This window comes from Aulonocara sp. 'chitande type north' Nkhata Bay, linkage group LG17 (genome assembly GCF_057382095.1).
Source record: "Aulonocara sp. 'chitande type north' Nkhata Bay isolate Kocher_YH1m ecotype deep benthic linkage group LG17, A_spYH_male_GT1.1, whole genome shotgun sequence".
NCBI lineage: Eukaryota > Metazoa > Chordata > Actinopteri > Cichliformes > Cichlidae > Aulonocara > Aulonocara sp. 'chitande type north' Nkhata Bay.
In genome coordinates, this window is record NC_141360.1 from 40,408,278 (window position 1) to 40,421,840 (window position 13,563).

Consider the following 13,563-nt stretch of genomic DNA (forward strand, 5'->3'; position numbering starts at 1 on the left):
TTTGCTGTATTTACATTTAAAGACACGTTTCTTTTGATCAGGTGGGCCCCTGAAGGCCCGAGGAAGCATCATAGGGAACATTAACGATATCGAGTTCGGCGTCTCCATCCTCAATGCCACCATCACCGACAGCTTTGGCAGCAGAACCATCAAAGCCACAATCTCTAATGTACCGAGGACGTTAGGTCAGTTTTCCATTAGCTCGTTGGTTGTATCACTGTTCTGCTTTTAGATGTTGTATGATGCTCTCTAATTCCTGCCTCCATCTAAAAGTCAGCTGTTTTCTTGAACTCCTAATAAATCTAAGACCTTTAAATTGATTCAAGGTCCTGCAATGAGGAAGCTCATCTCCATCCTGAACCCCGTCTACTGGACCACTGCGCATGAAGTAGGAGAGGCGGTCAACGGCTACACGCTAACAGGAGGTATCTTCAGGCGGGAGACGCAGGTGGAGTTTGCCACAGGTAGGATTTCATGGGTTCAACACGGAGGCATGAAATCTTTGAACAGCTGTTTATATGTAAAGATATGTGACGCGACTGCGTGTTGGCAGGCGAGATCCTGAGGATGACCCACATCGTCAGGGGTCTGGACTCTGACGGCGCTTTGCTTTTGGACATCGTTGTGAGCGGACACATCCTGCAGCTGCCTTCACATGCTCTCATCGGCATCAAGGTACACAAATAGGCAATGGGAATATTATGAAGCCAGCTAATAAACTAATATAGGGACTGAAAGAAATATGCATATGCTTATCAGCCTGTTTACAACCAAAACACATCAGTTCATGTATATTTACAAAATGGTTTTATTGCATTTCTGGAAATTTAAACCATAGAAAAGACTGGAAATCGAATACAGTGAACGCCTCTATTTTAGAAAACATCAATTTATCATTATTTGTTTCTCTCTCTCTTTTTTAGCCATATGTCATCTCTAAGCTTCCCACCAGCAAATCAAGTCCCCCGTCTTGTATACCTCATAGATTCATATAAACGCACAATAACTCAGTTTAACCCAATAAAAACAATTTAAAGTCTAATGTCACACATTGCAAGGAAACAAACTAAAATTAAGGTCCAGCTGACAGACGCCAAACTGAATAATAAAAATGCACAATGTTCTGTTGTGTTTTTTTCCCAGGACTACACAGAGGACTACATCCAGACGGGACCGGGTCAGCTCTACGCTCTGTCCACTCGCATGTTCAGCATCGACAAGGAAAGTGTGCCCTACACCTGGAACCACACTGTCTCCTATGACCCGTCCAAGGGGAAGATGCCCTACCTGGTGGAAACGCTGAGGGCCGCAGCCATCAGTGCACACTACCACCCACTGGAGGAGGTGTTGGAGTACAGCATACAAGCTAGTATCTCCAAAGGTGAACGCAAAAGATGTTTCAACTTCTATTGCCTAATACTTTGTTGCACTTTCACCAAACATAAGCGAAATTTAAAGTTTGTTAACGTGACTCCAGGTGATCGCAGTAACCAGTGTCCTCGTGGCTTCACTTTGGTGGCTGCCGGGCCTTACTGTGCAGGTAATGCTAATCACAACACACGTATACTTACCCCCAAACCACGAAAAACTGCACCTAAAAATGATGTATTCATGGATTCATAATTAGAACATCTGATCGTTTCTGATTGTTCGTATTCGTGTTTATCTTTGTGCTGCAGATGAGAATGAATGTGAGGTTGGGAATCCGTGTTCACATGCCTGCCACAACACGATGGGCACCTACTACTGCTCCTGTCCCCGAGGCCTCGCCATCTCAGCCGACGGGAGGACGTGTCAGGGTACAAAACTCTCCGCCGCCTACTGACCCGACGCGGCAGCAAATCACCGTTAAGCCTCTTCTCTCCTCTCTCCTAGACGTCGACGAGTGTTCGCTAGGTGGGAATGTGTGCCACGACGCAGAAGACTGCGAGAATACCATCGGCTCTTACAGATGCGTCACGCGCTGTGGGCGTGGCTTCAGGAGAACAGCTGACGGCTACAGCTGTACAGGTTTGATTGTACACGTAAAGGGCATTCCTTTCCTTTTTAATCGATTTGACTTTCTAATAATAGTGGGACATGTTTGTGTTGTTCAGATGTGAACGAGTGCCTGGAGTCAAATCCGTGTAATCAACGTTGTTTGAATACCGTCGGTAGTTACCGCTGCGCCTGTGAGCCAGGATTTCATCTCAGGAACAGGCGCTGCATAGGTGAGAGAGGCGCTCCTCTCCATTGATGTTCTACGTAAAATAAGACAATTTATCACTAAACCTGGAGCCACAAACTTCCCTTTTTCCTCTGTTCACCGCAGATATCAACGAGTGCAGGCAGAGGGTTTGCCGCTCTGATCAGCAGTGTAAAAACACTCGCGGTGGTTACATCTGTATTGACCTCTGCCCCAGTGGTATGACCAAGGGTGGCAATGGAACATGTGTGGGTGAGTGCTACTGAAGTACTGTAGAGTAGTTACTAATACGCTGTTTAGAAAATGTAGAGAAACACATCTATTCTCAGTGGGGGGAAATAATCATGCAGCATATCTGTACCGATACAGACTGGGTAATGTGTTAGGAGTGGAAGGATCAAGGTAGAGGGCTGAATTCAAGCCTGGAAATGAAAAAATTCCACACAAAGTAGCAGTTTCCTGTCCCACTGATGGGTTAAGGATCTTCTACGGCCCTGTCCAGCTCTCCCAGAGTAACTGTGTGTGTCCTGGATTCTCCTCCATGCTCTTGAAACTGAGCTGGGAGACTCTGTAAATCTTCTGGTATCTTCTGTGTCGTCCTGGAGGAGCCGGACAACAATGCAGCCTCTGCAGGGTTCATGTATCACGTCACGCTAACAGCAGTGACACTGACCCTAGCCAAACGCAAAACTAGTGAAAAACAGTCAGGAAATATAAGGAGGGGGGAAAGTCAGAGGCCTCCATGTGTGAAACCCTTCCTGTTTGCAGCTCTTGTTAATTTCATTAAGACCAAAGCTGCTGAGACTGATTAACAACCCCCTCTGCTATGTAACTGACCACATCGATAGCCCAGAAGTTTAACCGACTAGATGCCAGCCTCTAATTAAAAGGTGTTTCTTGCATTTTTTTGATTAGCATATTGTGATTAATAAGATGATGCATGTTCGTCTCTTGTGGCCTGTTGCAGACGTTGACGAGTGCAGAGACGGTACCCATCAGTGCAGATACAACCAGATCTGCGAGAACACCAGAGGCAGCTACCACTGCACCTGCCCCCGTGGTTACAGATCCCAGGGAGTAGGGCGGCCCTGCGTCGGTACGTGTCTCTGCCTTGAATTGAATCCAGTGCGGTATAACATCAAACCCTCATTGCTGCTGTGTCATTCTGATTACTTTGGGCTACTTAGCCAAGCATGAAACATCCTGAGCAGTAAAATAAAAATGCAGTGCTCTTTCCTTATGTTTCGCATCAGCTTGCTTGCTTCAAGAAATGCACTTTCTTCTTTCTGATGCTGACTCACTCACTTCTGCAGAAAGCCTAAAAAGCTGCTGTCATCATATCGCGCCACTGCTTGCTCACATGACCAAATGCTTCACTGAGAACAGCTGATTAACTCTTTCTATTAAACGCAAACAAAAAAAATATCTTGCTTTTTGTCAAGAAACAATGCTGCATGATATCAGAGGCTTTGCCAGCTCAAGATGATGCTACGGTGTTAGACAGCTGTTAGGGAAACAGGAAGGAGGGAAAGGAATACATAAAACACCAACTGTAAAAAGACCAGCACCGTCACCTCACAGCTCTGTCTGTCACTTCCTCCTTTTCATTCCCTCCAGTTCGGATCTATCAAAGTGTTTCCAGCACCTTTATGTTTGGGGCTGGCTGTTTCCTGGCGTCGCTTTGTGATGGCGTATGTACCCTGATGCTGCTGGGACATTAACACTCTGTCTGAATGAACTGGGAACGTTTTTTTAACATAATTCATATCTGATGTACTTCTTCAGATAAAATGTGAAAATTATGATTTTGTTATTTATGAGATGGAGTGATTCTCTCATTCAAATTAAACCTGTAGTTTCAATACATTTCTGTGTCCCTGACATGAAAATGTATTGTTATACAGCGGGGTAACTTGCATATCCCCTTTTCTCCCCTCATCCTTCTCCTCTTTCATGGCCTGCACCTCCTCCTGTGCTCCTCTCATCACTCTGTTCTTTTTTCTTTAATTCTGCATCATTTCCAACCTTTTATCCACCTTTTCTTGGTGCTGGTCTTTCTCTGTGCCGAGGGCAGATGTAAATGAATGTGAGCGGCTCCCGCAGCCTTGCGCCCACCAGTGCATCAACACTCCCGGCAGCTTCAAGTGCGCCTGCCCTCCTGGGCGCCACCTGCTGGGGGACGGCAAGTCCTGCGCTGGGCTTGAGCGGCTGCCCAGCTACGAAAGTTACTCGTACACTTACCGCACGTCTCAGTCCGCCCCCGGCGGCGGCTCCAGCCAGATGCTCTACCACAACTTGGCCTCCCAGAGCTACCACTCCTACGCAGCCCCCGCGTCGGGGCGCTACAGGAGTCGGAGCCGCAGAGAGACGCGTGTGCATTCCTCACATCAGGGCGTCCTCGCTTGTCAGCAGGGCTTTGAGCCCAGGGGTCACCGCTGCTTAGGTAACTATGGAGAAGAGGCAGGGTTGAGATGAGGGAGAGGAAAGTTCAGCATTTCATTACTGCCTGAGAATTTGCAGTGGGGTCTGGAAAACTGATGTTCTGTGTATCCCTCTGTGGCTGTTTTTGTGTGTGCATGACATCAAAAAGACATCAACGAGTGTGAAGTGAGGGACACCTGTCAGCACGAGTGCACGAACACACCAGGAAGCTACAGGTGTCTCTGTCCTGCTGGTTACCGCCTCATGACCAATGGCAAGACTTGTCAAGGTGAGAACCTCGGTGTGCTCGCTTTGTCTACCCGGCAATCCACCTGTTCACTGGAACTCATGCAATTTACCCTCAAGCGAGGTGTGACCTGTGCTTACTGTAGCTGTTTGCTGTATCTGCCGCAGACACAGACGAGTGCCTGGAACAGAACATCCAGTGTGGAGTGAATCGAATGTGCTTCAACACGAGAGGAAGCTACCAGTGTATTGACACCCCCTGTCCCCCAAACTACCAGAGGGACCCGGTCACAGGGTAAACCTGCACACATACATGAAACCTGATCATTCTGAACTTTGAGACAAAGTGATCATATTTTATCATATCCTACAGATATAAGTACGGGGGCGGGTTGTTTTCTCTTCAAATTGTAGCAGATTTCTGTGTAAAACCTTCTTCTTTGGGCTTCTCACATCGCCTTTACACCAAACCTTTGTTTTCTGCCTCCTGGGCCCACCAGCACCATATTCAACCAAAATTAACTTTTTTCTTTTTGTAGGTTCTGTCTGAGAAACTGCCAGCCAAATGACCTGGAGTGTGCACTGAGCCCGTACGCCTTGGAGTACAAGCTGCTGTCGCTTCCCTTTGGCATCGCAGCCAACCAGGACCTCATCAGGCTGGTGGCCTACACACAGGATGGAGTGATGCACCCCAGGACCTCCTTCCTGGTGGTGGACGAGGATTTCGCGTTGCCGTTTGCTCTGCGAGATGAGAACCTAAAGGGAGTGCTGTTCACCACGCGGCCGCTACGAGAGCCCCACACGTACCGCATGAAGGTCCGAGCCCTGTCCTACAGTGAAGACGGAGGCATCGAGTACCAGACGACCTTCATCGTCTACATCGCTGTCTCTGCCTACCCCTACTGAAAACACTTTAAATGACCCGAGTGGCTGCGTCCTCTGAGTGCAGTGCTGCAAAAAGTGGCATGGTGAGAGTTAGTGGATGCGACCGCATCAGTAAACAGACTGGAAAAAGATTATCGAGTGTGTGCGAGAGGCCAGCGGGTGCATACAGCCCCGAAGGTGTAAGGAAGTAGGACGCCTGATGTTTACATGAGGAAACTTACCAACTATTTATCAGCTCTAATCCCTGGAAACCTCCCAAACCTCTGTCAGTCATCTCCTGACTCTTCAGACTTATTTATAAGACACGTTAGATTCGACTCTTCCAAACCGAAACGCCACCGGTTCAGAGAGTACAACATATTAGCTTCTCTTTCATTTACATCAACCTATTATTAACTTCTTTGGGAAGGGCTCGAACACGAAAAATGGAAGACGGGTCCCACTTTTGCGCCATCAGTTGCCAAAGCGGAGGCGTCACTGTTCGGGTTTGGTGCTCAGGTACTGGCGCACGAACGCCTCAGGCAGAAACTCACGTCACCAGCGCGATGATCCACCCAACAGCTGGTGCCAAGATGTATTTTTTTACGATTTGTACATATGTTTTTCTCATAATGTAATGCCACACTTGTACGTACCGTATCCGTTTTGTAATAAAAATCGAATATGAATAGATAAACGCTGATTTTACAAATTATATATGCGTGCACAGCACTGCTGCACAAAACATCCCCGATCTTGACGGAGCGTGCCACACGTGGACCCGAGCGCCGTACGCAAAGCTTCTGATCACAGATACACTCGAAGGCCATTCAGAGATAAGTTTTCTCCGTCTGCCGTGAAGTCTTTAGATTCTTCGTATCCTTATCAGTTAAAGAAGATTAATGATAATCATGTGCAATATCAAATAAAAGTAATTATTACATCCGAATTATTACATTTACAAATGTTTGATAGTGTAAATCATTTTGAAGCTATGCTGTTGTTGATTATACACCCACACCTTGTTGATAATAGGTTGGACCTGCTTTTGCTTTCATAACTGTCTGAATTCTTCAAGGCACAGATTCAGGAGTGCCCTGGAAATCTTCCACAGAGGTTTTGGTTCAATTTTATTTATATAGCACCAAATCACAAAAAAAGTCGCCTCAAGGTGCTTTATACTGTACAGTAGATGCAGAGAAAAACCCAACAATCATATGACCCCCGATGAGCAGCACTTTGGCAACAGTGGGAAGGAAAAACTCCCTTTTAACAGGAAGAAACCTCCAGCTCAACCAGGCTCAGGGAGGGGCGGGGCCATCTGCTGCGACCGGTTGGGGTGAGAGAAGGAAGACAGGATAAAGACATGCTGTGGAAGAGAGACAGAGGTTAATAACAGATATGATTCAATGCAGAGAGGTCTGTTAACACATAGTGAGTGAGAAAGGTGACTGGAAAGGAAAAACTCAATGCATCATGGGAATCCCCGGCAGCCTAATAAACACATTCCAGTTTATTAATAATTCGAAAAACAAGTTATGGGTACATATTTGCATAACTTTTTAGGTATATGTACAAGTAGCGGTAATTACAAGTACAAAACATGTACTGTGCTTCATAAATGAGTAACAAATGTAGTACATAACAGTAACCTACAGCACACCAGAAAAATAGATTCAGACTACCTTTCAGGCTCAGGTGCAGCGACACGGCTTTAACAAGAAGAAAAGTCAGTCATTCACCATCTTTCTCTTCTTCCTGCGCACTGAAACCACCAAAGTCCTCTTCTCCAGTGTCGGAAACGAACAGGTTCAGGATGGCTACGTCATCCACTCTCAGCTTCTCTCCTTCGTTGTCACTTTCAAAACCAACCAAAGAAATCCTCGTTGTCAGAGTCGAACACCCTCAGAAGGGCCGTGGCGGTGTCCTCCTCTCCATCATGCAGCAGTCCAGCCCTTTGAAATCCGTTGGTGATCGTGGATGTTTCCACACTTTTCCACGCTGTCAGATTCCACCGGTGGAGTTGAGCATAACTTGCTTTTCGCAAGTTTATCGCCGCTGGTCATCCACGCCTCCCACTGAACGCGTAGCGCTACTTTGAAGTTTGTTTTTCGCGCTACTTGTACGGCACTATGTTGCCTGGCGGATGGAGATGTGACCAACATACCACTCTTGAACCCCGATACTGTGTGTCTGATCACATGCCCTTCCGCCAGGCAACGTAGTGCCGTACAACAGCGGAACAAACAAAACAAATCGTCTTACGATATGACAAAAATCACGGACAATCCATAGAAAAGCCGCACCTGACTAAAAGCCGCAGGGTTCAAAAAGTAGCGGCTTATAGCCCGACAATTACGGTACTCAAGAACAACAAGTAGGCCTGCAGAGCGAGAGCGAAGTGCTCTAATAGGGTGATATGGTACTACAAGGTCATTAGGATAAGATGGGGCCTGATTATTTAAGACCTTGTATGTGAGGAGCAGGATTTTGAATTCTGGATTTAACAGGAAGCCAAAACAGGAGAAATCTGCTCTCTTTCTAGTCCCTGTCAGGTCTTTGATGTCAGGTTGACATGACATCATCATACAGTTGCTAAATTGTTGACTCTGGGCTGTTACAATGTGATAAAGTTTATATTCTGCTGTAAAGCATCATCTATCATGTTGTACAGTCACTCCAAAGTGTCTCTCAGACGTTGTGCGCTAATTTCTGTACCTGTACGGTTCAACCGTTGTCTTTATCTTTGACTCAAAAATTTAACTTTGGTCGCTTAGTTGTGACACAATCCAAAATAATCACAACACAGCTAAGACTCAGCATTCACACATTTTAATTTATTGTTGTTTTTCTTCCAAAAGCACAAACATAAAAAAGGAACATTTGAATAAGGCAGTTTGTACATCAGTTTGGTGCGCTCCATCATCTTCTCACCCAGAAGAGCATCGCCGACTAGAAATACACGAAGCTCATAAATCTAGTCATTACTGCATTAGAGAAGGTGTCTGATGTCCGGAGGCATCGTCACTGATGACAGTATTCAAACATGACAACCCATGTCTAAATATCAACCGGTGATGAAAAAAAACACAACTGTAGTGACTTGTGTTTTATATTTAAAAAAAAAAAGAACAAATAAATAAAAATCTATGAGTAACTTTAACTCCGTGTTTGAAAACGAGCAGAAAGGAACCGAACGCTGGAGCTATCATCACGTCTGCACTCGGAGCAAAGCTCACGCAACACGCGTTTCTTTCATGCTCATATATACTGCATGGTTTCAAAATAAAATGTAATAAAATCCACCACTTACTCTCTAAACACACGAGCTCCGAACTAAATCCCAGATGTAAGCAACGTTATTCCATGAAAGCAAAAATAAAACATTTGGCAACATGTCATCTACCCAATAAGGTGGATGAAAATTATGTAAAATGTGTTGGAAAAGTCTTATTATTATTATTAGACCAACTCTCAGGATAAATAGAAAAAAAAACAACAAGAGGGGCGGAGCCCGGCTTTTATCCCATCAGGGAGTCTGATGATGGAAACCAAACAGTTTCCTCACAGACAAAATTCCTGAAACCTTGGAAAAACAAATGTCAGGTATGAAATGCTAAAGTGAATACTGAAAATACATCATCTATTCTTTAAACTATTAATTCCCCGTCAGTTCACAAAAAAGAAGAAGAAGAAAACGCATCATCGTACCGAACGGCGTGTCAGGCCTGCAAACGGTGTTTTTAACTGAGTGAGTGGAGGCGAAAATAACGTCACTCAAAACAATAAAACAAAGCAGATGTTTGATCCTAGATTAATGTTTTTCTGTTAAATAGTGAAAAAGTTTTTTAAACAAAACAAAACCGTGTGAGCGCACGTTCTCTGGGAGACGCTGCGATGAACAGTACCAGCAGAGCCGCATCAATGCCCTGTTCAGTAGCAGAGGGGTCACAAGCAAAGTGGGATTAATAGAGTGGCGATGGAGATGCATCGTGGGTAGTATAACCCTTAACTGGGGCAGCACGAGGGGATAGATGGATGAATCCCCCCGGCCCCTCCTCCAGTGCAAATCCACCACCCTCTGTGCGTGACTGTGCTTTTCAAGCAGCTCTCGCTGCTCAAGTGTTACAGCGAGAGGGGCGGAGCCCGGCTTTTATTCCATCTGGAAGTCTCTGACGATGGAAACCAAACACTCAGAGTTTCCTCACAGATAAAATCCCTGAAACATTCGGTGGACGATGGAAAAACATGTTTGTTCCTATGAACGTGTGCGCGCAGCGGTGCCACCCGACCTTTCTGACCAGCAGGGAGCGCTCTGGTTTCTACTGGTTTTGACCAACAGCCCTGCTTTATGCAATTCAATCATGAGCAGTTTTACTAACATTTACCTCTGTAAGTTGGGAACCGCTGGGGGCACAGTGCACAGGAATGACCTAGACATAAAGGTTAACAGGTCGGGGAATCAGCACAGACACACGGGTACAAAATGATCTGTAGCGCCCTGTGAGGAGTACGATTTAAGCTATGACCGTGCAGGGACTCCACAGGAAAACCCATTTTTAACTTAATACGAGCCAGACTGTACTTAAAAAAAAAAAAGGAAATAAAGTCTTGGCTTGAAAACATCTCATTGGGTTAAAAATCTGGTTTTCCTGTTAGTCCCTGTGCCATCTGTTACATAAACAGAGCACCGCCCCCTCTCTCTGTCAGGGATGTGGAGTGAGCTGCTCGTCTTCTACACCGTCTTCCTCGCCGTCAGTACCCTGACGATGCTCCCCACTCCTCCAGCTGCCAGAGCCTGAGAACACAGAAAGAGAAAAACTGTTTTTGATGATCATAATAAACCAACTAAAATCGTTTTCTTACACTTAAGTACTGTCGATTTGTTCGATTGTTCTGTGCTGCTTTCACTGCATTGCAAACCTCTGCAGGTTTGTCTTCTGAACACTGAGTTTCAATGTAACGCAATGTGCGATATAAACATTATTGCCACCACGTCCAGGCTGTAGCGCATGTGTGAGAATGACTTGGACGGCTTGGACCATTTATTAACCCCTAATTTACGTGCACATGAACCTGCTGTATCAGACAGAATAATGACCCAATCTGTATGTTTTTAACCCAAGAAGATTAAGAACATGAAGTTTAAAGCACAACGTCTACAACTGTTTGATTTAGAAGCTGAGAAACACAGTTATCTGACCCTTTGGGTGTTTTCAAAGTGGAACGAGTATCATTGCGGGAAAAGTTGAACTTGTCTATTGTTTTGGCTCAAGAAGACGCTGGAGATCCCACAGTGAGGTGGGAATATTTACCTTTTCGTGCCACTGCAGCAGGACCGCGCTGCTGTTCTCTGACGGCCTCTCGAAGCCTTTGTAGATGTATTTCATCAGCAGGTCCACGCCGTTTTTGTCGAGAGACTGAACGCCTTTCTCGATGTCACCGCTCTTGAAGGAGCTGAGCACCTTCAGCACCAGACCCTCCGCACGGTCCTGGCCAGGAGAGAGCAGACGGCTGAAGGCCAGAGTCGCTACACATTCCAGTCAGTTCGTATACCTGGCTGTGAAATCATCGACCACTGGACCTTGAGCCGCACACACCCTGAAAGGACCTCAGCTATAAGGTGCTGAAGATCTGCTACTTTCTGCTGTATTGTTTAAGTTTGGAGAGCTTAAGAAGAACCAAATATCACTGCTATACTACAAATCAAGAACCTGAAGTTTCTCAAAGTGATGCATTAAAATGTGCTGGCGCTTGAAGCTTTACTGACGAGGAAAACCGAGCTCACCTTGACGTTCTGGTTCTTTGTGTTGATTGGTGGGTTCTTCAGTACTGCGTGTAAAGCCTCCGTGAGATTTCCTGTGCAGGAAAGGTTAAGGAAGCAGCACAGCAAAGACTCACCCTTCATCACAACGGATGTAAAGAAAATTAGAAACTAGCCTTTGCCTTCGTCTCTCATAAAGAACAACAAGCTGCACAATCAGTGCAGTCCGATTTTAAAAGCACAAAGTCTTTCAGTTAAATCAGCTTTATGAGCAGTTCACTGCCTGAATAATACAAATGCATTCATGCCCCGCAGCTCTGTTAATCATGAAAAATGTATTAAACACCTTCCACAGCTCCATTTCCCCCAAATAATTCTGTTTGCAGCATTGCTCAGTCTCCTGATTGGTGGTTTTCTACACTAATCAGCCGTAAGTATGCTTCATAAAGACGCTCGACCTTATTGCAGTCCATGGTAGCAAAACTGCTCAGGCACAGGGGAAACAGCACTTGTACGAATAAGTGACTGAAGCCTGAGTGCTTCCACAGTGACGCTGTTCAGGTTCCAGTCATTTACTTGAATGTGGATATTGATCCCTACAGACACAGACGGGGAGATTTCTCGCGTGACTAAATCAAGAGCTACCGTACCAGCAAATCTCTGTTATACAGCGATTGCTCAAGATTGCTTGACTGGGTTTTGCTTTGATGTTTTGAGTTTTCGCTGTTGTAACACGCGCTGGGAGGAGTTGCTCAATGGGGAAGTGGAGCGCCTTCGAGCCCTATATGGCCTACAAAGCTCTTTTGACCCTCTGCGAGATGCCGGGTTCACCACACCCTAAAATGCACTTGCAGCATCAGGGAGAAAGCAGACCTGGGCAGGAGGGTGAACTCAGTAAAAGTGATGCACGCCCGCTTGTTCAATCTTGGAGCGCAATCCCTGGAATGTGACTGTCAGGCAAGTCGGGGCAGTGACTGGCCTGCTAGCTAAACGCCCATCCATGCAGCTAGCATCCCTGAAAGCTAAGTGAAGTGTGCGGATAAATCTGAGCCTTACGGGCACACTGCACAGGCCACCGCGGCACTTTCATTCAGCACGCCGTGTAGGCTAACGGGCGGGCTAGCTAATCTCGTAAAGGATATTGTCTGATGAGCGAGTCCACCTCTGCCTCGTCAGGACCCATCTGATTTTCTCCTCCGTCCTCCTCGTCCACAAACTTGTTCTCGTCGTATTCGTCCACGTCCACTCGCCTGAAGCGGGCGGACACGGTATTCTTCGACATGTCTGCGGCGATTCGGGTGATTTATATTAAACCGAAAAGCAGAAGCGTTCGCGCGCAAATCCTTTTTAAAAAAATTATTTCTGCAGTGCTTTTTTCTGATGTGGGCTGTCACTGGCAGACAGGCGACTTCCGGGCCTCCCCCTTCTTTCCTCCCTCGCCGTTACTTTGACTTCCGCTGACTCAATGCCGCCCCGTGGCTGCAGTTTCTGTTCTCACCGCCAGAGGGAGCTCAAACCAAAGAAATAGTTCCGCGGTCAACAAAACTAAGCAGGCTATGTTAAGATTTTCAACTTTAGTATTTAATTAATTTGCATCACTTTTTGTCACAGTGTACTATGACATTGCAAAATAAAATGAAATTCTGCAGCTATTTATTTTATTTATTTTATTTTGAGCAGTGGAATAGTCATAATTTCTAAGTCAGCAAAAATAATTTTCTGGCACAACTTCACCTGCTTCCAAGGTGCATGGAGAGGATAAAAGAATTCACAAAGCAGGAGCTCCAGCAACACTTGAGGGAAGATGAACAACTTTAATAATAGACCAACGCGTTTCCGCTTGTGGCCTTCATCAGGGTCATAGTAAAACATTTTAAAATTGCTTAAATACAAGACAGGAAACAGAAAAAATTTTCAAATTAACCAGTACCTACCTATTATATGTCAGCTTACCTATCTATGAAGTTTTGACTGGTTAATTTGAAAAAATTTTCTGTTTCCTGTCTTGTATTTAAGCAATTTTAAAATGTTTTACTATGACCCTGATGAAGGCCACAAGCGGAAACGCGTTGGTCTATTATTA

General features: G+C 45.6%; 2 protein-coding genes across 2 annotated transcripts in view; one reads left to right on the top strand and one right to left on the bottom strand.

Moving 5' to 3' along the window:
* Positions 1-6,658, top strand: part of hmcn1 (hemicentin 1) — a 90,697-nt gene extending 84,039 nt beyond the window's left edge. Inside the window, exons 94-107 of the mRNA XM_086268500.1 lie at positions 42-185; positions 327-464; positions 554-675; positions 1,144-1,381; positions 1,478-1,540; positions 1,680-1,799; positions 1,876-2,010; positions 2,097-2,210; positions 2,312-2,437; positions 3,153-3,281; positions 4,260-4,628; positions 4,776-4,895; positions 5,021-5,147; positions 5,392-6,658. Of these exons, the coding sequence (XP_086124626.1) occupies positions 42-185; positions 327-464; positions 554-675; positions 1,144-1,381; positions 1,478-1,540; positions 1,680-1,799; positions 1,876-2,010; positions 2,097-2,210; positions 2,312-2,437; positions 3,153-3,281; positions 4,260-4,628; positions 4,776-4,895; positions 5,021-5,147; positions 5,392-5,758 (2,312 nt within the window). The 3' untranslated portion in view covers positions 5,759-6,658. The remainder of the gene's footprint in view (positions 1-41; positions 186-326; positions 465-553; positions 676-1,143; positions 1,382-1,477; positions 1,541-1,679; positions 1,800-1,875; positions 2,011-2,096; positions 2,211-2,311; positions 2,438-3,152; positions 3,282-4,259; positions 4,629-4,775; positions 4,896-5,020; positions 5,148-5,391) is intronic.
* A 2,178-nt stretch (positions 6,659-8,836) lies between these two features.
* Positions 8,837-12,922, bottom strand: LOC147310619 (actin-related protein 2/3 complex subunit 5-like). The gene is made up of 4 exons (XM_086269375.1): positions 12,623-12,922; positions 11,505-11,577; positions 11,032-11,208; positions 8,837-10,514 (listed from the first exon to the last, which is right to left on the bottom strand). The coding sequence occupies exons 1-4, from the start codon at positions 12,760-12,762 to the stop codon at positions 10,452-10,454; spliced, it is 453 nt and encodes a 150-aa protein (XP_086125501.1). The 5' UTR covers positions 12,763-12,922; the 3' UTR covers positions 8,837-10,451.
* Between the last annotated feature and the right edge of the window lie 641 nt (positions 12,923-13,563).

Excerpts from the sequence above, each read along its gene's own strand:
- LOC147310619 (XM_086269375.1), bottom strand. The coding sequence starts at position 12,762 with ATGTCGAAGAATACCGTGTCCGCCCGCTTCAGGCGAGTGGACGTGGAC. Across the intron at positions 11,578-12,622 it reads GTGGACTCGCTCATCAGACA|AGGAAATCTCACGGAGGCTT; the intron begins ATATCCTTTACG and ends CCTTTCCTGCAC. Across the intron at positions 10,515-11,031 it reads TGCTGCAGTGGCACGAAAAG|GCTCTGGCAGCTGGAGGAGT; the intron begins GTAAATATTCCC and ends CTGTGTTCTCAG.